We start from the raw sequence: 26,475 nt of genomic DNA on the forward strand, positions 1-26,475 counted from the left end.
TTAGGTCAATTTAGTATGGGTTGTCAAGTAAAGGTCTTGCTACTTGGCCCTAACAATGTGACTCAAGTCCCACCACAAAAGAGCATTTCTCCACATATTTCCATTTCCCCACAGCAACTATTCAAATTCACTTAATGTAGGCCTGATACAGCCAGGAGAAAGAAAAGGTTTGCAGGCAGAGGTGAAAGATCAGTGTCTTGTCATTGTGTGCCCCAGACGCCACCCATGTGCTCATTAGCAGGCCAATAACTGAACTATAGTAAACCCCTTTTCAAGAGTAACCTCAGATCACATTGACAGTACAGGGTAAACTTGGTCCTGTATTGTATTTGTTATCTGATATTAAGCACATTTGGGGATCATCCTCCATTAGCATGGCTTGTTATTTTCTGAGTATTTTGCTGTATAGCCTCATTGTGATGATATTTCGGAGAATTACTTTGGAAATCTGATGCAATTCTTATCCATATTGCTGCTTTGCATTCAAATCCTACTTCTCAAATGCACACTGCACTATCAAACACCAGCAGAATAAAACGACCAACCATGGGCGAATTCTTCAGTCCACTTCTTCCTTATATTAACTCTTCCATTTGAGTCAAGAAATGTTAATCTTTAATCTTTTCATAGCACTGAATTGAGAAAGGAATCATAACCACCAGTTCTTCCATGATGAATATGAATTGCATATCCTATTTACCTCTTGTTCATTGCACCATTTTAATAGTTGTCTTTGTTACCTTATGAGGTTGGGCCCTGTACAATCTCCTTGTTAAGGACTGAATCATCCAAGTCTGCATATTGCTTCTCCCTTTTTTTAAATTTAGTTTGTTCTCATACTTGTAAATCTTGATCCCATGTCTCAGTAGATCTGTAATATTGCAACCCATTTTATTGCTCCTTAACATGCTGAACTTGGAATTGTTCAAATTGCACACGAAATCTTATCTTCTCAAAACCTTTGTGAAGTTACGTCTGTTCAAGCTCAGCCTGTGTACTGTAATCTTCATTTTTATTTCATTCTAACAGGTTATCAATCTTTATGACCTTTGCATCAGTCCAGTACAGGGTAAATTTAATCGATTTGACTAAGTTTCAACTGAAATTAATAGATAATATTTGAAACAAAACAAGAAGCAGGGCATTGAGATTAGTTTTACATTGCTCCAGCAGAGAGTCGCCACAGACCTGATGAGGTAGGATTGGCATGCGTTACAACCATAAAATGCCCCTATTTAACAGTGGGTCGGCCTGCGCCCAATCTGCATAAGGCATCGGTCCCACTGCTACATCGGTGGTGATCATTTTTTAGGCATCCAGACTTTAGGCCCTTTAAATATGCTATGAGGGGCTTAATGTCTGTTGGAGGAGCTCTGTATAAAATTTGTTTACAATGAGCAGGATTCTGCAGTGCACCTCCTTCCCCTTCCCCTCACCCCTCCCAAGTCTGCCAATGAAAGGTACTTTTTTTTTGAAAGAAGAAAAACCTTCAAGTAGCCAGAAGGAGTAGGAGTTCTCCCCCGGACACCACAGTCCTAACAATCGCAGGTCCCGTTCCCCACTTTGCCCAAGCCAACCACTATTCTGGAACTTATGTGAGGGCTGCTGCTGGTGTTCCCCACTAGAAATGCTGCATTGGCTAATGTGCTGCCCATACACACTTAAGACAGATTATTAATGTGTCAGTAGGCCCAGAACTTTCATTTCCTTTCGCATTGAAGAACTACAGGATGTGACACAGCTATCACATTTCATTGCACTTGATGCTGTACTGGAGAAGGTATGACTGGTTACTGGTGACAGCCATGCGGCAATCAGGAAGGTTTCTCATCCACTCTTAGTACCACCACTCACTCCTCTTCACTTATAAATCATGATGCTACGTCCACACGGTCACTAACCATAACCTCTAGGCTGTGTGAGTCACGTAGGGTTTACAAGAATTAATGAGCAGATCATGGGTGCTATAAGGGGCTGCCCTGTTCTGAGCCAGTGGAAAGCTGGTCCACCAGGAGTGCCCCTCCTAGCTCTACAAAAAACTCTGCAGGTTGTTGCTGGCATGGTCTTGCCTTCCCCCATGTTCATCACTGCGCCCCCCACCCCTCCCCACCTCCCTCTCCAGACCTACCCAAGGGCCTATGTGGATTCCAAGCCATCCAATATTGCTCCAGCCTGGAACTGTCAAGCTGCAATGGACTATCAATTTGGGGAGTGCAGCTTGCTGGCTTGACACAGAATCATAGAATGCTTTCTCCCTGTCCAGATCCCTCATGATTTTGAACTCCTCTATCAAATCTCCTCTCAATGTTCCCTTCTCTTAGGAGAACAGGTCCAGCTTCTCCAATCTACCCAAGTAACTGAAGTCCCTCATCCCTGTCCCTCATTCTTTTAAATATTTTCTGCACTCTCTCTAATGCCTTCACACCCATCCTCAGCGTGTTGCCCAGAATTGGACAATACTCCAGCTGAGACTGAACCGTGTTTAATAAAGCTTCACCATAATTTCTTTGCTTTTGCACTCTATGCCTCTATGAAACCCAGGATTTGAGCACGATTTGAAATGGGGCCTCTGCTCAAAATGGCTGATGAGGTAGATTACGGCAGGGGAAAAAGAAACATCTAACATGAAAATTGGCCCTTCTGTATCCATGCTGCATCATTGCAAACTTCAGCAGTTAGTGAGATGGATGAGGGGGGGAGTCTTGAGGTATTGGCTTGTCCATACCGTTCAATGACACCCTAAGTGGCAGAAAAAGAAGTTTCTTATCCAGAAAGACAAAAACATTATGACATTACAGCGATAGTTCAAACGCAATGGAAAACTTATCATCAGTCCCAGTTAATACCCAACATTATAACTTCCAATTCAATAATAATAATTATAGAATACAGTACCTAAAATCCTGAATTCAAGTACAATGAGAGCCAAAAATGCTCCAAAAGGAGCTTACTCAACTTTATCTTTTCTTTATCTTACAGAAGAGCAATGACTATACTTGAAAACTAATACATTAGTTGTGAAGTGCTTCAGTATGTCTAGAGTACATGAGACGTGCTCTATCAATGCACATTCTTCCTTTCATAAAGAACGTAGACTTTCAAATCTACATCTGAATGGAGGAAAGAATTGCTGTAACCATTATAAATCTAAATTCAGTAACTAATATAGTTTTGTTCATAGAAAGGAACCCATTGTTCAACATGTTTTTAATAAAAATGCACATAAAAATCTGGGCCTTCGTGATACAGATTGCATATAATGAATAAACAAACAACTAGAGTATCCCTTTTTAAAGCATTCATCACCGTCTGTTCCATTTTAAGCACTCAGCAGATTAGGTGAGAGAAAATTATACATTTTCAAATGTTCCTATTTGATCCACTTCATTAATTAAATACTAAGGAGACCGTTCGCATAACTTGCTAATTATGTATTTAATGTCCATTCACTCCCAAGTGAAAATGACTTATTTAAGAAACTTCGAATGTAAAATATGGAAATCAAATTCATAAAAAATGATATGGTTCAGTTGCTCGTGACTGTTTGATTTTCTTTCTACTTATTACTGTGCTGGGCTTCAATACTATTGCCCGATAGATGCTTCCGCAATAAAGCATGGCTACCCGACCCAAATCCGACCAGACCCGACCCGACGACATGCATTGGGTTTGGGTCGAGTCGGGTCTCTCTTCCGGATCCAGCATTCTGGCTCGGCTCGGGTCGGGCTGGATGTGGACAGTGCTGCCTTGCTCCGGGAAGTAAACTGCAAATGAACATTCAGGACGTTAAGGCGGGAAACGTGCAGTCCGGACTCTGCACTCTGCAGCAAAGTCTGGCTACCCGACCAAACCCGACTGCATGTGTCGGGTTCGGGTCGGGTCGGGTCGGGCATTTAAAATAATTAAAAGAGTCGGGGTCGGCTTCAGGTTGGCTGTTGTTGGGTCGGGCCCAGGTCATATTTTAGTTTTATACCCGAGCCAGGCTTTATTCTGCAAGTAATGCTGTAGAGGTAAGCACTATGAACATAAATGATCTATCCTGCATGAATATCAGGGTACTTGACTCAGTGGTAGTGCCCTTGCTTCTGAGTCAGAAGATTGTGGATACACGTTCCACTCCAGAGATCTGAGCAAAAAATCTAGGCTGACACACCCAATGCAGTACTGAAGGAACGCTGAACTGATGAAGGTGCTGTCTTTCGGATGAGACTCCTGCCCTCTCAGGTAGACTTCAAAAATCCCATGGTACTATTTTGAAGACGAGCAAGAGAGTTCTCCCCTCCAATCCTAGCCAATATTTATCCCTCAACCAACATCACTAGAACAGATTATCTGGTCATTCTCCCATTGCTGTTTTATGGGACATTATGCACATCGGCTGTGACATTCCTACATTACAACAGTGACTACACTTCAAAAAGTACTTCATTGGCTGTAAAGCATTTTGCGATGTTCTCAGGTTGTAAAAGATGCTATATAAATGCAAGTTCATTCTTTCTTTCATTTATCCCCAGGTGGTTTAAATATTTGGTTCTCCAAAGATTCCCATTTACAAGTTGCCCCCTTGGTGTCATGTACATCCTCCGTATCATAGTATTGTAGGTGACATTCTGATCATCATCACTGTGTCCACGCGACCTATTTACTTTCAGACAAATCAGTGGCCATCTTGTATTTTCTCTCAGTCTCCTCCAGTATATTAGTTTGTATTTCTGTAGGTATACGGCTAATCACTCTCAATCTGTATACACATATGTAGAGTAGGTATAAAAGAAAGAACATGCATTTATGCAATGTCTTTCACAACTTCAAAGTACTTTATAGCCAATGAAGCACTCTTGAAGTGCAGTCACTGTTGCCATGTATGGCAGGATTTAATGTATAACCTCATTTACTGAGACAAATTATATTTCAAACAATGTAACAATTTTAGACAGTTTAAAGAGGTTCTGGTACGATATTTACAAAGCTTGACAATTAGGACCACTGCTAATGGTGAAAATGATAGCATGGGCTGAAATGTAGACAACTTAAAAGAAAATAATCCTTTCCATCAGATGTTTAACAGAGCACATTTCTGCAGAAACACTGGATGATTTTTTTAAACAAACAATACGCTTAAGTAGAAATTTGGGTGGTGACAGCTTGACACCTTCATATGACATTCCTCAGGCTGTTATTTGAACAGAGCAATAAAAATATTAATCCATTTCTTTTAAATGTGTTAATGTTGACACTAAGATAGCAAGCAGTGGAATATCCTGTGTTTCATGTCAGCAACAATAATTTATAGGTTCATATCGTGAAATATCTAGCCTTAAGCAGAAAACACTGGCCACTGAATTCATACAAATACAACCAGTTGGACAACACATTGGGGGAATAGTTCTTCTGCACCTTATTCATAACAAAATTGTAAGTGTCTTTTTTTTACAGCCAGGTTTACGATTTTGTTACACATAACACACAGTGGGAGCTTCCTCCATTACATTTATGATAAAAATTGTATTAGATTTGATAGGTTTTAATGTTTGCTGGCAACTGTTAGCTGACTGACAATTCTACAATCTTAATTATCAACCAGAAAGCATGTCAGACAAGATATAATTGAAACATTACCAGATAAGTGTTGTAAATATCATTACTCACCTCTTCAAGAACGTCAGCTAGTTTGCTGAGTATTTCCTCTGAAAGGTTCTGGAATGTTGGAACGCTATGGAATAGAAAAATACTTCATTAATAAGATAATGTTCCTTCATTATCTACAAGAAAACATTACACAACAAGCCTATTAATTGCTCACCATGAGCAAAATAGATGTAGACCATAAAGGTGCTGAGGCTGTGCAATAAATGGATTTACATAAGTTGTTCATTAAGTGATAAGATTATAAAGCATTGATTATTACAAGCTCCCTTACCTCTGCCTTTACTATTGGCTGTGAGGACCTCATTATTACAAGCTCCCTTACCTCTGCCTTTACTATTGGCTGTGAGGGCCTCACAGTTCACATCACTGGCACAGAGTTAAAGTGGCTATAATCTCAGGAGCAAGCCGTACTCACTTGTTAGAACCTTGATGCTTATGGAACTCTGTTCTAATTTTAAGCAACTCAACTCATTCAATTGCAGACAGAAATCATTTTCCTCAAGATTTTCTTTTTAACTTAGCTTTGGGTATTTAGATAGAACCCATGCTACTTCTGAAGTTCCAATTCTATTTGTTTAATCAACATTTTTTTTAACTAAGCTGCATTTACAGCTGCAGTAAAAGTGTAATTTCAATGTTGGTGCAAAACAGTGTTGAATGTGCATCAATGTCAAAGCAGCAGTACCAAATATACTAAAGGTGTTAGGCATGAGATTCCCTCTGTTTGCATCGAGTGCAGCTTAACTCGAGCTTCCTGCCTCTTTTGAGTAACAGACACAAGAATTATTGAATCCATTATCTTCATCGAGATTAGTGTCAGTGCCTTAAGGAGGATATACCAAATGTGGGATCAAAAGAGTAATCCCATAATCCTCGGAGAAGCTGAGCTCAGAGGGAGCCCTAATTCTCTGGTCCACACTCTATGCAATCCCTCTCTCCACTGGGAATGCGGGGTACAGAATAATCCCTGCTGAATCATGTTCATCCATTTAGCCGAGCAGGGCGTTAACTTAGGGATCTTGGAGGAAGTAGCAAGCCCAATCTTTATCTAGGTAGAATTATCTCCTTCAGGGAAGAATGTGGGGCACAAGACAATAAGGTGAAAAATCGAGACAAAGTAGTGATATCTGGGCTGAAAAAGACAGAGCAAACTCCAGTCTGAATAATTAACTATGCATGCAACACCTAGCTTTCAATATTAAATTACATGTCCATCAAAATTCACACACGATATTACCAAATATGTAAACCTCTCCCATTTCATTATAATCCAATTCTTATTAAAAATCGAGCATTAACTGCTTATAAAGCATAACCTCCTATGATTGTAAACCAGGTCCCAAAACTGTGGGCCCACGACCAAATTTGTGTTATAAATCTGAAGAGCGATCAGTCACAAGGGTCACCCTGCTCTCAGTGCTGATGTATTCTTCAATCTGTGTCAGTAATTAATCTTTGACTGATCTTTGTTGGAAAGCCAGTCTTGCCATTTAGAATACTATCACACAGCTACTTACAGCAGCTCTTGATTAAAAAAAATAAAGATAGGAATCTTCCAGTTGATAGGGGAAAGTTGAAAGATTTATAAGTCTACACAAAGTAATTGCTTAATGTTTCTCAGTTGATTGGAGTCAGTAGTAAATGGAGCTGGTTACCTTGACACCCTGTGACCCCCCCCCCCCCCCCCTCCATAACTGAAGGCCACCTGCCACTGGCCCATGAGGAAGAAATTGAGAGTTAGTGGCAGCGGAATTGTGTGTCTTCAGCTCACACGCCATATAGCTTTCAGTACAGGGAGGATAGATAGGTAGCTGGCGTGTGTCAGGAGCACCAATGGTGAATGTTTAACACTTTGTAAAGTAGGTAGTTCTATACACAAACATTTTTAAACCTAATGCTGTATCACTCGGTTTATTAACTAATACAGTGCAAGACATTTGCTTTATTCGGCTTTCGGTGCAGTTCAAAACTAATGAGAGCAAATATTTGACTTTGCTACTCCTCGTACAGACTGGGAATGAATACTGGGAGGCTTTGCACTCCAAGCCCATGATATTCCAGCCAGGAAGTGCACCATGGATTTTTTAACCCCAATGTTACAGCTATAAAATAATTACAAAACTAACATTGAATATAAAATAATCCTATATTAAATTGTATTTATACATTAGAAGAAAAACATTCTGTTTAAATATCACTTTACACTAATCTACATAAGATTTACGCAGAAATTTCCACTTTAAATCAAAGGGTAGGGTAGATAATCAGGTGGGAACATGTTACACCAAAGCCCCAGAAATTCTTCTATGCATCACAATTTTCTGGTGTTAATCCTGAAACAGTTTTGTAGATGACACTAAGTTAAGAGGCACAGCAGTTTGTGCAGGTGGGAGCTGGAGCTGGATGTTACCAAAAGACACAAGATGAAATGAGTGGGCAAAACAGCAGAAAAAGGAGTTCAACATGGGGAAATGTGAGATCATGCACCTTGGATCCAAGAAATACAAATTAGAATATTTTCTTAATGGGGATAGACTAAGGCCTGTGAAGGAGCAAAGTACACCAGTCACTAAAAGCTAGTGGACAGGTATAAAAAGTAAAGAAGAATATTGTCTTTTATTTCAAGCGAATTAGACTACAAAGGAGAGGAAGTGATGTTTCAGTTGTATCGAGCCTTGGTCAGACCCGATCTAGAGTACAGCATTCAGTTTTGAGCACTGCACCTCAGGAAAGATATTAGAGGGGATACAGCGTAGATTCATCAGAATGCTTCCATGGCTTAAAAGAGTTAAATTATAAAGACAGGTTGAAAAATTTAGCTTGTATTCCTTTGAGTGTAAAATGTTGAGGGGTGAACTAATCAAGGTGTTTCAGTTATTATGACCAACTGCTCAAGTCAAAGTCCCCAATCAAAATATATGATTCTGATTGTGGTGGGAGAAACGCACTGTTGATTCAATCCCGTCACTCCACAGATTGCCTAACATATCATTTTAAACTTTCCAAATTAAAGACCCAGCCAAATTGTACCATATATTAACCCCCGAGTGAGGCTAACCAAACCAGGTGTCTTTAAATCAGCAAATGAATTTTTAATTAGAAAAACTAAATTATTAAGCACTACTAAGATATAAACAACATTTAAAATAGAAAAAATTAGAGTCCTTGCAGATTTACGCTTCTGCCGCATGTGGAACAGTCCGAGGTTGCTTGAAGTCCTCACAGCAGTCCGATGGAGAAAAGAAAGGTTCTTTAAGAGTAGAACAGTCCATAGTCTAATTCAGAAGTTGAAATTGATGCTTTCCTTCTCCAGCGATGAATTCCAACAATTAACAACTTGCAAACACTTTTTAATGAATCAATTTGGCTCCAGAATTTTTGAGGGATAAAAGATTGTCACAGTCTAACTTCCCTTCCTTCAGTTTAAATTATCAGTGATCTCTGTTTTGGCTTGACTTTTTAGAATTTTGAGAGAGTAATAAATAAACAGACTAATTCCCTTCCTTCAGTTTAAATGGTCTGAGAGATCTCATTTCGGGTGCTAACACACAGCTGTGTATCTGTTTATCGGTTAGAACAGTTTGTTTCCACTATAAACCAGTTCAAAATTAAATTGTAACAATGTATCTCTCGATCTCTGGTCCTGAATGGCTGTATCCCAGGCAATGAGAATGCATTCTTTGACTCCGTTTTTGGAGCTTGCTGCCTTAATGCAGTACTGCTCCTTTTCCAGCCTTAAAGACACACTGCATTCTTCCCAGAAAAAAAAAACTACAGGATCATAACACAGTTGATAATGGAATTTAACTGGGAAAATACAGAGAAACTATTTCTTCTGGTAGGAGAATTCAGAACAAGGTATAACCTTAAAATTGCAGTTAGGCTGATCAGGGGTGATGTCAAAAAGCCCACAAACAGTTGTTGAAATGTGGTTCTCGTTCTTCCAAAATGCTACGACTTCTGGGCCAATTGAATTTCCTCAGACTTCCCCATGGATGTGCAATGGAAACCCTGTCTTTGCACATAATGGGGGTTCCACTATACTGCCGGTAAAGTTACAGTGAAGAAGCGACCTGAAGTCCAGGACATTCAGGGCCTTAAATGTCACAACAGTAAAGATACTCAAATATCAGGAGACACAATCATTATAAATTGCTAAAATAAACACTTAAAATACAATGATCCAGATCTTGTGGTCAGCAGCCAAGTGACGTCATTCACTGCTGACCTCGAAGAAAACTGCCCACAAAGATCTAACAATCTCTGTGCCATAGATTTCCCCTTTCCCAATGTTAGCTTGAATCTGGTGCCAAGTCAAGGGAATCTCCAGGTATCAAGTAACATGATGTCATCAAGTGGGGTAAGGAACCAATCATATCGAAGAATTTTCACCAACAGCAAAACAGAAAGTAAAATGCACTGATTATCCTTCACTTATTATAAATTTTGCAGATAGTGCAACACACACTTTAGAAGCTGAATAATATTAAAAAATGGATTAACATAATGGTAAAATTTACGCAAATATAAAATTAGTTTCCCAGGTTCAGAGAGGTTCTTCAGCAGTAGTTATGAACAAATAAACTACTACAAACCCAGTTATACCTAAATAACGAGGCAATAACAGCAATATTTCAGCTTAAAGGGGGATGTTCCCATCAGTTTAATGAATTCTAAAGACTGTCATTTGCCAGGATTTCAATAGTGTACTTTGTGGAAGAGCAGAAAATCACTAACAGCAAATTCTGCATTTAACTGCACATCTGTGGATTCCAGAAGTTGCTGCCAGTTTCATGGGATATGGATGGTGAATACTGACAGTTTCATCATCATTGCAACTGCAAAATCCAGGCCGCTAAGTAATTAAAAGAATGTTAAACCTGTGAATTGTTCTTACCTTTCCTTCACATCCCCTTTTTCTCCACGTGTATCTGTTACAGTAGCCACATAAAAACTTTCTATTTACGCACTTGCCATTCTTATGCCATACTGAGTAAAGCTTGCCAAATTATTGCAATTTGTACCGTGGAATTGCACCTACAGGGTTGAGTCTGCCCAGATTTATTCCACGTAAAGCTAGCAGATGCTTTAAAAGTTTTGGTGGTATTCCAACACAAATTTTTCATGTAAAAGAATGTTAATTCACTGCATCACCCAGACCAAATTTACTGTATCTCCCAGTTCCAATTCATTGCACTGTCCAGTCTCGATTCACCTCACTGTCCGGTCTCGATTCACTGCTCCATCCAGTCTCGACTCACTGCATTACCCAGTCCCAACTCACTGGTTCGGCCTCAACTAGAGTATTGTGTCAATTCTGGGCACCACACTTTAGGAAGGATGTTAAGGCATTAGACAGGGTGCAGAAAAGATCCACGAGAATGGGTCCAGGGATGAGGAACTTCAGTTGCGTGGATAGGTTGCAGAAGCTGGGACTGTTTTTCTTGGAAAAGAGAAGATTAAGAGGAGATTTGATGGAGGTGTTCAAAATCATGAGGGGTCTGGACAGAGTAAATAGGGAGAAACTGTTCCCATTGGCAGAAAGATTGAGAACCAGAGTACACCGATTTAAGGGGATTGTCAAAAGCAACATGAGGCAAACCTTTCCACACAGTGAGCAGTTAGGATCACGAATGCACTGCCTGAGAGTCTGTTGGAGGCAGATTCAATTCAAAGCCTTCAAAAGAGAATTGGATAATTATCTGAAGAGAAAAAATTTGCAGGGCTATGGGGAAAAGGTGGGGGAGTGGGACTAGGCGAGTTGCTCTTGCAGAGTGCCAACACAGACACGATGGGCTGAAAGGCCTCCTTCTGTGCTGTAACCACTCTCTGATTTGCTGCACCACCCAGTCCCGATTCACTTCATCACCAGTTCTCATTTACTGCACAATCCAGTTCATTACATCTGCAAGGTTTGATACTCAGATAACTGATACAAAAAACACTATTTTATGCCTTTTTCTGCATTAGTTTTACACTTTGTTAAGCTCCTAAAATGTGTAGAGCTAACTATCCATTAAAAATTTCCATCCTCTGACAGTTTTGATATCCTCCAAATCACAAGCCAGATATTGGCCAGAGAAATTGGGCATCATTCACAGCAGGAACATGGCATTCATGCCTTTCAGTTTTCATGAGAGATATAAAGTTATCAAAAGTACAGAAAAGCTTTTATTTTTAACTCAAAGTGCTGCACAAGTCCAGTCTACAGATCTGCACTATAGTAATGTACATGAAAAGGAGACACATATTGGCTCAGCTTTCCCTCTGCACTTTAAAATTCCAGCATGTATTTTAGCTCTTGCTCCACAGTATGAGTTCTTGTAACCGCTGATCTCAGACGATAATTCCAATTGTGAAGAACAGGCAGAAACCATAGGTGGTGCTGTTTGCAAACTTCAGCCTTAAATATACCTTTATAAGCACCCAAGGATAAGTTTTCATCTTTGGTTATAACGGTGAACCAATGTAACATACAAAGGTGGGAAACAGTTTGGCTGACTCCCCACCACCAAGGTTTTCCACTTGAAGTGACTTTATTTTAACACAATACACCTGCTTAGAAACATGAACAGACATATTGTAACAAATACAAATAATGGGATGATGTATCATATCAACCTCATCAACATTGGGTCTAAGGAACACTGATACTCAAGTCACAGGGACTGAGAGAAGGTAGTAGCTTCTAAAGAGGCACTTTGGCTTAAGACAGTTGATCGCAGTGTGATCGATTCCATTTGTCAAAAGGCAAAATTTCAATATTTCAACTTTCAAGAACCTTTTTTTTGAGTCTTCAGCCTGCTCCAGTTTGCTGTGGTAAAACACAGAAATCAATTAACTCCTTTTACCTGAGAACAGCTTCCCTCCCCCTCCCCCCAACCATGATAGAAAAAGTGGCTCCAGTACTCAGCATAATTGTTTAAATCACCGTGACTACAGGAAATGACTCAGAGTCAAGGCTCCAGCTGAGGGATGGGCAGAAGTCCCATACCACCAAAGACCTGTCACCATTGCGGCCCTGAGGAAAATCTGTACCCTAGTGTCATGCACACCAGAAGTGCGATGATACAACAATTATGGACTAACTCTGAAGAGTTCTGAAAATGGACTTTGTCTTTAAAAATGAACTTTTATTTTTAAAAAGTGAACAATGATCCAAAATGGTCACTGAAGAAAAAAATTGGCCACTGAAGAAAAAAATTGGCCTTTTGTATATTCAAACTGTCTGACAAAGACAGAGAACAAATCTTCAAAGCTCAGAGGTATCAACTGAAACCATCCTACAGCTATCCTAAAACATTCCAGAATTATATGCCTTCTTCTGAAACAAAGGAGGTGTGAGGTAGCCACGTCCTGGGCCATTGTGCGATCACCATAGGATAGAAACCAGAGCATCTCCTACCAGGAAGTGAGAGATAACGGCATTACCTTAAAAAAAGGCCAGAGAGAAACATCCTAACAGGTTGTGTTCCAGCCAAGCCAGAGAAAGCACACCAGCCCTGCTGCAGTATCCTACATCAACATTATACAGCAGCGAAAGTTAGAAGTAATCCATTGTCATCAATGGAACCTTCAATCAAGAGAGAAATCTACAATCATCTCAGGCCTGCATCCATTCAGAACGTAATTTCCAAGAGAATTCAACAGATTTATCGTAACCATAGAGCCATAGAACAATTATGGCACAGAAGAAGGCCATTCAACCCACTGTGTCCGCGCCAGCCGAAAAATCTAGCTGCCCAATCTAATCCCACTTTTCAGCACATGGTCCATAGCCTTACCGGCTACAGCACTTCAGGTGCATGTCCAGGTACCTTATAAAAGAATTGAGGGTTTCTTCCTCCACCACCACTCCTGGCATTGAATTCCAGACACCCACCACCCTCTGGGTGAAAAGGTTTTTCCTCATGTTCCCTCTAATCCTTCTACCAATCACCTTAAATCTGTGCCCCTTGGTAATTGACATCTCCGCTAGGGGAAACAGGTCCTTTCTGTCTACTCTATCTAGGCCTCTCAATTTTGTAACCTTCCCTCCCCCCCCCCGCCACCACCAAAAGTCACCTTCCTTTTTCCCTTCTCTATCTGCCCTTTCATGTGTGTGTTGTGTGTGTGTACGCACACACGCGCACGAGCGAATGCGTGAGTGGATGCAGTTGCGACAATTTTTGGATAAGGCATATTGATCAATAAACAATATACTTTGTTTTTAAAAACTATAAGAAAACCTGTTGCTGTCTATTTGAAAAATAAAACACCAAAGGGCTAAATTCTAATACAAATACACTTGCTGTGGTCAGGTGAGATGAACAGTGGGAACTACCCATGTCACACCATGTGGCTGTAACACTAGTATCTCTACATACCATGAGCTGTGATTTCTGTTGGAGCAAATCTAACTGTTAACTGGGGTACAATTATTAAGGTAGGATTCTCATTGCTTTAATTAATTTAGATTTTTTAGTTTTCTCACACTGAATTTTTTTAGATTAAATAACGTTATTATTGTTCTAATGATGTTAAGTGATTAAAGCTGTCCTCTAAGTGTTACTTGACTCAGTTGGTAGCAACCTTGCCTCTGAGTCAGGTGACTATGGGTTCAAATCCTGCTCCAGGATGCCTCCACTTCAGTTGCTGGAGATGCCATCTTACAGATAAGATTTTCAGTGCTCCGTCTGCGAATTTTGGGTGTTTCATTTAGTTTGAGAATTTAGATTCAGTTTCAAATATTCGTCAATCATAAGCTGCTAACAGTAAAAGTGACCATAAAACTGTAAGAATGTCGTAAAAACCTAACAACCTCACTAACCTCCTTTCAGGAAGAAAACCTGCCGTCCTTACCTGGTCTGGCCGAGATGTGACTCCCGTCGTAAATAAATGTGCTTGACTCTAACTCCCTCTCTTAGGCAGTCCCTCGGGAACGAGGATGACTTTCTTCCACTCCAAGGTTGCGGGTCCTTAGGTGACTGAATAGTCCAATTCTGGATCTGCACACACTGCCACAGGTGGGGCAGGTGGTGTTTGGTGAGGTGACTGAAAGGGATGCTCAAAATTCCGTTCGCTCCTTCCGCTGTTTGCACTTGGTCGCTGCCTGGGCATGTCGACGTTGTTCAAACTGGCTGGCACCATTGTTCTTCTCCATTTTGGGTGGGCTCAGGCAAGAGATTCCCATGAATCGGTGGAGATGTCCCATTTTTTTCAGGGAGGCTTTAAGGACATTCTTGTAGCATCTCCTCTGCCCTCCTGGTAGCTTCTTGCTGTGATGGAGCTCAGAACAGAAAGCTTGTTTTGGGAGTCTTGTGTCAGGCATGCGGACAGTGTGGCCTGCCCAGTGTAACTGACTAGCCATGACCAGTGTCTCAATACTGGGGATGTTGGCCTGAGAGAAGACATTGATATTGTAGCCTGTCCTGCCACTGAATTTGCAGGATCTTGCGGAGGCACTGCTGGTGATGTCTCTCCAGGGCTTTGAGATGTCTGCTGCACAGTGTCCATGTTTCCAATGCATACAGGAAGGCAGGTAACATTGCAGCCCTGTAGATCATGAGCTTGGTGCCAGGTTTGAAGTCTTTGTCATCAAACACTCTTTTCCTCAGATAATCAAAGGCTGCGCTGGCACACTGGAGGCGATGATGAGTTCCATTGTCGATGTCTGCCCTTGCTGAGAGGAGGCTCCCAAGGTATGGGACGTGTTCCACATTATCCAGTGGTTCGCTGGGCCACTTAAGGCCCATTCTTTCATACGCCTCTGTGAATGCATCGACGAGGGTTTGAAGCTCGGCCTCTGAGTATGTGCATACGCAAGCATCATCAGCATACTGCAGCTCGATGACAGAGGTTGGAGTGGCCTTGGTTCTGGATTGGAGGCGACGTAGGTTAAATAGTTTGCTGCTCATCCTGTAGAGTAGATCTACTCTGAAAGGGAGCTTCAAGGAGATGAGGTGGAGTGTTGAGGCAAGGAAGATGGCAAAGAGTTGGTGCAATGACACAGCCTTGCTTGACCCCAGTTTGCACTCAGATTGGGTCAGTGGCAGATCCATTGACAAGGATTACAGCTTGTATGCATCATGCAGCAGGTGGAGGATGGTGACGAATTTCTCCAAACAGCCAAATCTGAGGAGAATGTTCCATAATCCCTCCTGGTTGATAGAGTCGAAGGCCTTTATCAGGTCAAAGAAGGCCATGTATAAAGGTTGCTGCTACTCCCTGCATTTTTCTTGGAGTTGTCCTGCTGTGAAGATCATGTCCACTGTGCCTCTTGGAATCCACATTGTGATTCCGGTAGGAGCTCTTCAGCCATGGGGAGGAGGCGGTTGAGAAGGACTCTTGCAATGACCTTCCCTGAATCTAACTACCCTCTGAAGGGACCTACAAGCCACTCAGTTGTATCAAACTGCTCTCAAGGCAACTAGTGATGGTCAATAAATGCTGACCTTGGCAGTGATGCCCACATTCTGAAAATGAATACATGGAAAAAAAGGTGGGCATAAAGGATTCTGCGGCGATATTTGAAGAAAAGCAAGGAGACCTGCCCATCCTGACCAAGATTCTTCCTTCAAACAAAACCAGCAAAAATGGATGGTCATTCATCTCATTTGCCTACATAGAAACAATGATTGTATTTCAAAAATAATTATTGGTTTTGAAGCGCTTTGAGAGTTCCTGACGATGTGATAGGTATTGTAAAATTGCCATTTTCTGCCAAAAGGCACCATTTCTCTAAGGTTAAGAAGTTACCCTGTTTTATTTGAGGAAGAATGTTCCTTGACTATGTTACTTAGTTGAATTAGAAAGATTTTAAGCTCTGATTTTGTACTTCACCTCTTGATCAATGGGTGGTTCTAAGCCATGCAGACTCAGAGGGTGGATTTGGTGCCTGATCTATGCTGAGTTCTCTATTCACATCTTGTGCTACATTGGCACAGTCTACATACAATTAACCTCGATAGCCCCAAACAAGGAAGGGGAAAACAATGGCTGGAATCCTCCCCTCCTGGTCATTTTGCTGAGCAGAAACTTTTCCTGCATGGATAGAATCAGGCTTGCCAGTTAAGTTTCATCACAGTTTAATAGACTTCCAATATTCCCTGCCTATACTCACACACAAAATAAAATACCATGTGAAGAGGGGTGTAAGCTTTGAAATAATCAAAAATCAATGCCTGTAATAGAAGCTGTGCTTTGAATATAACATTTTATTGAGAATGTTTGGCATAATTACAGTTACAATGTGCCAAGCAGCTCAGTATTGGGTACATTTTGCATAGAAGGATCTTTGTGGAAGCTGTAGAGAGAGGTGGTCCCTAGGGCAGCAAATGGATGACTAACAAAAGCTTGAACAACAGGAGGAGTCTGAAGAAGTGAACCTTTTACTAGCACCAAGGGATATGTGTGTAGATGTCATATCAAAGACCCTTGCCCCAGCATTACTGCAGCCTGACACCTCTTTCTCACATCTATAACAGCCTACTACATCTTTCCCAATGATCCCAAATATTGTCACCCCCTAGAATTCCTGAATTTCTCAGACTTCACACTCTTTAATGTATTTTCACCTCAGGATTCTTTCTCCCAAACCCCATTCTCATAACATTATCAATCCGCATGGCACCTTCTAACTCCCAATAACTGTTATACACACTTCCTACAAGCTACTTACCTGTGACCTGCAACATCTTCCCTTCCATATTTCTCTGTATCCCAGTCTTCAACAAAGGTTGAAAAGGTAAAATTAACGATCTAGGTAAAATAATTTCTAATGGTAAAGCTCATTGATCTACAGACATCAAAAATATTGTTTCCCTGGGAGGTTCCACTGCTCTCCCATTGCAGTTCCAATTCATTCAATTTCAAAGAATCATACAGCACAGAAGAGGTCATTCAGCTCATTGTGCCTCTGCTGGCTCTCTGATAGAGCTATCCAATTAGTCCCACTCCCTTGCTCTTTTCCCATAGCCCTGCAAATAGGACAACACCAGATGCCAAAAAGCTGGACTGAGCCAGACTGCCAATGTTCCCATTGTACACCACAAATCCAATTCAGCAAATTTGGATCAGTAATTTGGCTCCTGTCCCCAAAGCATAACATCTACACACAACAAGATAAATTATACCACTGCGAATTGCAGCCCTGAAGTTCCTTGGGTGATGGGAGGCTCTCCCCGGGAGACAATTAGAACTGCAATGGGAGAGCAGTGGAACCTCCCAGAGAAACAATGCAGACAGCTGAAGGCAGTCATTGGTAGCTCTGCCACAGTTATGATGGTGACCAGGAGAACAGCGACAGAATTCAGGGCCATGTGTTCTGCTGAACAATGTGCAAATCACAGCAAACTATTAAGTTAGGAGCCACCTGCAAGATATAGAAGCGATATGCACTCATAGTATTGCATCTTCTAATTAATTATTCTGATATTTTGGCACTGATACACATTCCTACAATATTTTCAGGTCTCTTACCATTTTAATTTCAGATGTATTTTCGGCTTCAGCATTTCAAACATTCTGTTAAGTGAGACCCTGCCATTTATATCCGCAAGAATGTTTGCACTTTCCTAATATTTAGTTCAGTACATGACCCAGGATAACGAACAGAAAAGCTTCTTTATGCTAGCGGCTGGGTTTTAAGTTTCCGATGCACTGGCAGCCAGAGTGCGGAACAGCCAGGGTGGAGGATGCGCATGGGTCCAGTACACACGGGAAACCTAGGAGTAATTGCAGCACGCCGGTCAATGGCTTTTTGAGACAACCACTATATTAATGATATCAATTCTAGATTTCTGGAACAATTGGCATGTGCAGCATTATGACAACCTGCATGAGGCGGTTTCAACTCCAGTAGTTAAAGGGACACTCCAAACATGCAATATGATGGAGTTTGGAATTAGGAGCCCAACAGACAGAATTGGCAGAATGGAGTCCAGACATTCAAAGGCTGTGCCTCATTTTAGTGATGCCTCCCTGAATTTGCTGCTGGAGGCTGTAAGGGAGATACACTTACCTACTGATGTGAGGAAGAAGCCTGCAGGTGAAATGAAAGTGGCATGGCTGAAGGTTGCCCATGCACTCAGCAGCAGGAACATGGTGCCACATTCCAGGATACAATGACTAAAGCAAATTAATGATCTATTATTATGGAGTAATTCATTTATTAATAATTGTTTTAGCGAATCATCTACCAATATACTGTTTGATAGTATCATAATCTGAGTAATTTTAGAAATAAGCCACGTGTCTAGACAAGGGACTATTTAAACCCTACTATCCAGACAGGGTGGTGTTTTTAGAGAGTGCTTATGTTTAATGACTAACCTAAACTTTCAAGCTGCATCAGCAATTACCATTGTTTATAACAAATTGCTAAATTGAGCTACCAACTGTCACAATGGGTAACCATTGGACCAGACAAGCTAAAACCACATTATACAAAAAGGGCAGAAAAACAGTACCTCTGGAAGATGTGTGACAAGGAAATGGGAAGTGAATACGTGAAGAAGGGCTTAGCAGGGTAAAATCATAGAATAGAATCATAGAATTGTTACAGCGCAGAAGGAGGCTATTTGGCTCATTGTGTCTGCACTGGCTCTCAAAGAGCAATTCCCTCAGTCCCATTTCCCTGCCTTCTTCTCATAACCCTGCACATTCTTCCTTTTCATATAACTGAAAAATTTCCTTTAGAATGCTTCAATTGAACCTGCCTCCACCACGTTCACAGGCAGTGCATTCCAGACCTTAATCACTGGCTGCATGAAAGACCCCAGATGGGAGAGAATGATTGGATTCATTGGGTCATATGGCCAAGGAAAGGTACATGAAGGAGAAGACACTTTTGATGAACACCGCAGAGCTGAAAGACAGTGGAAAGAGCACGCTTGCTTGAGTAGGTGGACGTAAATACTGGCTGGAGCCTATTGTCTACCTGGTTAATGAATTATGATAAAGGAAGAGAGAGAGAGAGAGAGAGAGAGAAAGAAACAGCATGCACCACTCATCAAATGGGCGATATATGATTTGTTTGGAGCTGTAAATTGCTGCCTAAACACTGAAATGTGATGACCCCTGCTGTGTGACAATAGAAGTGATTTACACCATTTGGTGTGTTGAGTACAGTGGAACATTCACCTACATCCCGATATGCCTGTCACCCTAATCCTCTCACTCTACCTTCTCAAGCCTACTCCAACACATCACTCTTCACAACAACTTACCTTTCTGCTGGTACTCCTATCCCTCTCTGTCTATGTACTTCCTCACATCTCTATCTGTCCATCCGCCGTTGTCATTCACCCTCATATTTATGCAAAGATCTGTCTCTCTCTCTCAACACAAGCTCTCCATCCATCTGTTCAATATATACCATTACTCTCACTCATCGGTGTTTTTTTTCCCTCCTTGCAGAAGAGAGCACAGAACACCAGGGAGAAACAAAGAACTGGAAATTGCCCTCCAGCCATCTCATAACTAGCAGAGGAGCGATGCTGGAGTTCAGCTGAGTCTTAGTGTACTTGGCTGTCAGAGATGGGGAGAGATGAAGGCCTCCCAGCTACCTGGTGACAGAATTAACTATCAGACAGCCACATGGGATACAACACTCACTAATATTGAGTTTATGTCAGCAGCTAGTGAAATAAGTGAATAATCACTTAAAATATTCTGACCTTGACAGCTCTGTCATGTCTCTAATCTCCCGCAGAGCCTCCCAGAGGTGGTGGTGCAGGGGGACAATGATGACTCCTCAGAGGAGGTCACACACTCTGGGGGTGCATCATCACAGGACTCATGCAGACAATGCACCAATTCACTATAGAGGATACAAAAAAACATTCTGGCAATAGCTGTAAATCAGGAGGTGGAAGGAAGAGAGGAACTTGGTGAAATTACAACCACCAGGGAAGCGGTACTGACCAAACTGATGGAGCTGCAGGCTGACAAGTCCCTGGGTCTTGATGGACTTCATCCTAGGGTCTAAAAAGAGGTGTCTAATGAGGTAGTAGATGCGTTGGTGTGAAAGGTTCCATCAGACTAGAAAGTAGCAAATATAACCTCTCTATTCAAGAAAGGGGGTGGGGGGGTGGAGGTGAGGCAAAATAAAGGTAACTATAGGCCAGTTAGCTTGATGTCTGTCATGGGGTAAGTGTTAGAATTGATCATTTAAGGAGGCTATAGCTGGGCACATAGAAAAACTCAAGGTATTCGGGAGTAGTCAGCATGGTTTTGTGAAAGGAAAATCATGTTTAAGCAATTTGTTGGAGTTCTTTGAAGGAGTGACATGTGCTGTGGATAAAGGGGAGCCCATTGATGTACTTGGATTTCCAGAAGGCATTTAATAAGGTGTCACAAAGGTTATTGCCCAAAGTAGACGCTCATGGTGTAGGGGGTAACATATTAGCATGGATAGAAGATTGGCTGGCTGGCAGAAAACAGAGAGTATGCATAAATGGGTCCTTTTCTGATTGGCAGGATATGACAAGTGAAGTCCCGCAGTAGTCTGTGCTGGGGCCTCAACTTTTTACAACTTATATCAATGACTTAGATGAGGGGAGCGATGGCATGGTAGCTAAATTTGCAGATGACATAAAGATAGGTAGGAAAGTACGTTGTGAAGAGGACATAAGGAGATTGCAGACCGATATAGATAGGTTGAGTGAGTGGGCATAAATTTGGCAGATGGAGTATAATGTGGGAAAATGTGAAGTTATTCACTTTGGCAAGAAGAATAAACAAAGCAGAGTATTATTTAAACAGAGAACGACTGCAGAATTCCGAAGTGCAGTGGGATCAAGGTGTTCTAGTGCATGAGTCACAAAAAGCTAGTATGCAGATACAGCAGGTAATAAAGAAGGCGAATGGAATGCTATCCTTTACTCTGAGGGGAATTGAAAATAAATGTAAGGATGCTATGCTTCAGTTATACAGGGCATTGGTGAGACCACATCTCGAATACTGGGTGCAGTTTTGGTCTCCTTATTTAAGGAAAGATGTCAGTGAAAAGTCTGCATGAGAGGCTGCAGGATGCTCCAAGCTCTGCTCAGCTAGATGTAGATGTTGAACCTCAGGGATTGTCGATGAACAGGATACTTCCAGAGCATAAGCAAACAATGTGCTGTGTACTGGCAGGTATTCCAGCCACACTGTGCATGTTTGCTGAGAAGGTGGAGGAGTCCATCTCAAACAGGAGTGGCATGAAGTCGCAGGCCTTTGTGATGATATCTTCATTCATGGAAAGAGTGCCCACCTACATGGAGCATCAAACATGGCAATCAAATGAGTGCATGTAGGCCCTCACCAATGGCATGTACACTTTGAATGCCACTGTAATCAGGATTGATGAAAACCTAGCCTTGGCCCTTCAACACCCCACTGATCTGCAGCAGTGTTCTCCAGCTTTTAACTGGCAGGAAAGTGTGGGTGGGCCACAAGAGGAATGATGGTGAAAGAGAACATGGAAGTGGGGACTCAGCTCAAAAAGCTTCCACTTATCACCCACTCCCTCACCACCACATCACCCTCATGCTGCCTCATGTCCCAATAGCAGAGTCTGTCTTTGCACAGGTCCAGGTGGTGCAGTCTTTGGCAGGGCTATTAAAGGCTCCAAAACCCAGTGGATGTCAACCAATAGCCTCTCAGCAGTTAGAGCAAGGATCTGAATAGCCTGTCTCTATCTCTGGTGAAGCCAGAGGGTCTGCATCATGTGAATGTGCTTGGAAGAGGAAGAGGAAAGATTTGTAAATGCACAAGGGTATGTACATGGGTGTATTGCACTATATTAGATTGGTAAGTTTCCGTTTTATTTTTGAGCCACATAAATGTTCTTTATTTCCACCACTTTCCCGACTTGTCCATTTTTGTATGCTGCCTGGCAAGTGGTCTTTTCACTTGTGATGAATGGTAAGACAAGAACTGACGCCAAGCAATGGGGGATGCTATGAAAGGGAGGCTTGGTTGTTTTGAAGGACTGCTTTGTGTTGGTGACAATAGTGGAAGGGAGTGTAGCTTTTGCATGTGGTGGCCAGATTGGTGGAACCTGTATGAACCTCACAATAATTAGCATCTCGGGCAGTAACTAGTGCTGCTGCTTGAGCGCTGGCTGCATCACGTTCTGCCTCCTTCTCCGCAGAATTGGCTGAAGAGTTTCTGTGCCTTGTTTCTCCTGCAGGTCCAAACCTTGCCGCTGTGCAAGCACAACACACCACAAACATTCTGGAGACCCTGGCTGACGAGTACTGAAGGGCACATCTAGACCTCTCCAGGCACCTGAAGCACATCTTCAGCATGCTGACTGCTTACTCAATGACACATCTGGTTATTATATGGCTTGTATTGTGTTGCACCTGAGCCTCATTTTTTTTGCGTTCCTCATGGGTGTCATCAGCCCCATTTTGAATGTGTATCCCTTGTCTCTGAGCAGCCAGTCAATAAATCTGCATCAAGGATGTCTGGGAGCTTGGACTGCCACAGAAAGAAAGTATCATGGCAGTCGCCTAGGGAATCTCGCGGATACCTGTATAAAGTTCATTTTTGTGGTTGAATACCAGCTGCACATTGATGGAATGGATGTCCTGATGGTTGATGGACACTTCTGGATGATCTATTGTTGCTTTAATTGTCATATATATGCAGTTAATGATCCTCTGCACCAGTGGGAAGCTGATCAAAGTTGCAAATCTGAATGCCCTTTCATTCTGACTGGCGTCAGCACAGGTCAAGTTGATAAGACTTGGCGGCCCTGGTAAACAAGTCATCAGTCAACTGTCTTTTGCATTTACGGACAATCAACTGTGAGATCTTGCAAATATCTCCAGCAGAGCCCTGGATGGACCCGGGGAAAAGAAGTTGAGGGTGGCAATGACTTTGACAGTCACTGGTGAACATAGCCATCAGACCCAGCTGGCAGCAGGTCTTTTTCCAGCAGCCTGCAAATGTCTGCCACCACCCAACATGACACACTGAGACACTGGTGCTCTGACACATCAAGGAAGCTGATCCTCTGCTTGTAGACCCTGTGTTCCATGTATGGGCTGTTGCAAGCTGAACCTCTCTGCTGTTCCTCTCTTGTTCTCTGGAGCTGCAGGTCTGTGAGGACCAGGTTGTTGCTGTTCCTGCTGGTGATCTTGATCCTCACCTGAGGTCCAAAGTAACAGCATAATCAGCACCCATACTGATCTGATATATCAGAGCTCAAAGTGTAGACAGGACATACAAACCTCCAAAGTTGTCAAAATAACTTCCAAAGTTGTCAAAGTAACCTCTCAGTACAAGTACTATGAATAAAGCCTTTCACACAAGCAGGCAAGAAAGCAGCTGTGAGGTTTCAGTACTTATTGGCTTATTTCCCTATTATATCTTCAGCTCCCACAGTTGTCACAATGTTCTTGCCTTGCATTCACTGGCGAGTTCCAGGAGCCCCGGAAATCTGTGCACCCGTAGTTAAACTGCAAAAGCCATGTAAAGATCACTGTAATGTCACCAGTTCTGATGGAAGATCATTGACCTGAAACGTTAACTCTGTTTCTCCTTCCACAGATACTGCCAGACCTGCTGAGTATTTCCAGCACTTTCTCTTTTTACTATATTAGACCTTGTTTTCATAGATAAAATTATTAAACAATCTCTGAACAACTCAATAAATAATATTGTGATATGTAATTGTTAGTCTATGCTCACCGCTCACTTAAGACAAGTAAAAATGATTTGCAAAGTTTATTTTATGATTAACTTGATTTATATGTAACTGTTTTCTTACATCCCACCAATTATCTCTGTCTCTGGTTCACCGATTCTTATACTTCCTCACTTCACAGCATTGAGATCAAAATCAAAGAATCTTCTGCTAAGCTTCATCAATCCAGTTACCAGGGCTTTGTGGTCTTTGAATAATTGGGCTCTGAATTCAAAGGGAGCTGCCAGCCAGACATCTATGTGAAGCAATCACACAACATGCTTATATTTGATTATAATTTGGCTTGTTTTCTTTCTCAAGCAAATTGCCCAGAGAGAATCATAGAATGGTTACAGCACAGAAGGAGGCCATTTGGCCCATTGTGCCCATGCTGGCTATCTGCACGAGCAACTCACCCAGTTCCAATCCCCTGCCTTTTCCCCATAGCCCTGCAAATTTTTTCTCTTCAGATAATTATCTGGTCTTCTTTTGAAGACCTCATTTGAATTTGCCTCCACCACACTCTCTGACTGTGCATTCCAGATCCTAACAAAGAGCCAGAGGCCTACCTGTTACGTAGTGGCTGGCTCTGATTGGTGGCTTTAATGTGGACCTGGGAGGAGCACTCCCGTACCTGATCACTCCGTATTTACCTTTCTGGTAGCGGTCTGCAGTGGTCTCTCTAAGGACTGCCAGTTGGCTACATGCAGATCTGGTTATCCAGAATGCTGGCCTAGCACTGGAAGCTTTCAGGGAAAACCTATTTGGTAAGGGGATGCCAAATGGGTATTAAACCCTTTATTAGAATATGCATAAGCCTAACAGCTGTTTCAGGCAGGGCACTGGATGTGTCTTTTGATATTTACACCACATAGCTGGCTGTGAATTTGCAGTTCTGAATGCGTGCGTGTAAATCGCCTGCCATAACGGATGCTCACAGGTCGAGTTTCATGCCCATTGTTTCTCTCTATATTGGGATGATTTCTGTGACTGTAACTTGTCTGTAACTCCTATGTTCTGTGACTGAACTAAAGGAATTAGGCTAAAGTTAGATAAGAATCCTTAATTTCAGACACAATTGTAACTCAAGAATTGGGTTCCAACCAGACAACAGAAAGATGTGGTGTTGAGACCCCTTGGAGGAGACTATCCCACAGTACCTGGGACAGATACTACAGAGAATATAACTCCACTTTAAAAAGTGCTGAAGGTATCCCTTAGATCACCTGAGCACTTGACTGGAATCCCTTCGTAGCCTTGGCCCTCCCTATCTCTGTAACCTCCTCCAGCTCTACAACCTCAGAGATCTCTGTATTCCTCCAATTCTCCTTGAGCATCCTCGATTTAAATCACTCCATCATTGGCAACTGTGCCTTCAGCTGCCCAGGCCCTAAGCTCTGCCATTCCGTACCTAAACCTTTCCATTTCTCTACCTCTCTTTTATCCTTTAAGATGTTCCTTAAAACCTCCCTCTGGACTAAGCTTTTCGTCATCTGGCCTAATATTTGACTCAGTGTCAAATTTTGTTTGATAACACTCCTGCCATAACAAACAAATTTCTCTGCAGCACCTGTGGAAGAGCCTGTCACTCCAGAATTGGCCTTTATAGCCACTCCAGGCGCTGCTTCACAAACCACTGACCACCTCCAGGCGCGTATCCATTGTCTCTCGAGATAAGGAGGCCCAAAAGAAACACTCCTGTGAAGCCATGAGATGTTTTACTATGTTAAAGACACTGTATAAATGCAAGTTGTTGTCGTTGTTGATTGGCCTATTTGGTGAGAGAAGCATTCTCACTCGTGCTTTGAAACCAATTGAATTGGAAAAGGAATACTAATGAAAGAAAAAAGTACTTGCATGTATATAGTGCCTTTTTTAATGACTCAGAACATCCCAAAGCACTTTATAGCTGGTGACGTTCTTTCAAAGTGTTGCAATGTACTAAGCACGACCATCAGTTTGTGCATAGCAAGATCCCACAAACAGAAATGTGACCATGACCAGATAATTTAGTTTCTTTTTACTAATGTTGGATGAGAGATAAAAATTGCCCAGGACACAGGAAGAACTTCCCTGCTCTTTTTCAAAATAGTGCCTTGGGATCTTTTATGTCCATCTGAGAGGGTAGCTGGGGTCTCAGTTTCACATCTCATCCGAAAGACAGCAGT

General features: G+C 41.9%; 1 protein-coding gene across 6 annotated transcripts in view; it reads right to left on the reverse strand.

Moving 5' to 3' along the window:
• prkg1b (protein kinase cGMP-dependent 1b) overlaps positions 1-26,475 on the reverse strand; it is an 847,749-nt gene that overhangs the window by 299,657 nt on the left and 521,617 nt on the right. For all 6 annotated transcript variants that reach the window (XM_068052493.1, XM_068052492.1, XM_068052491.1 and 3 more), the window contains one exon: positions 5,650-5,713. In XM_068052493.1, the coding sequence (XP_067908594.1) occupies positions 5,650-5,713 (64 nt within the window). The remainder of the gene's footprint in view (positions 1-5,649; positions 5,714-26,475) is intronic.

This window comes from Heterodontus francisci, chromosome 20 (assembly GCF_036365525.1).
Source record: "Heterodontus francisci isolate sHetFra1 chromosome 20, sHetFra1.hap1, whole genome shotgun sequence".
Classification (NCBI taxonomy): Eukaryota; Metazoa; Chordata; class Chondrichthyes; order Heterodontiformes; family Heterodontidae; genus Heterodontus; species Heterodontus francisci.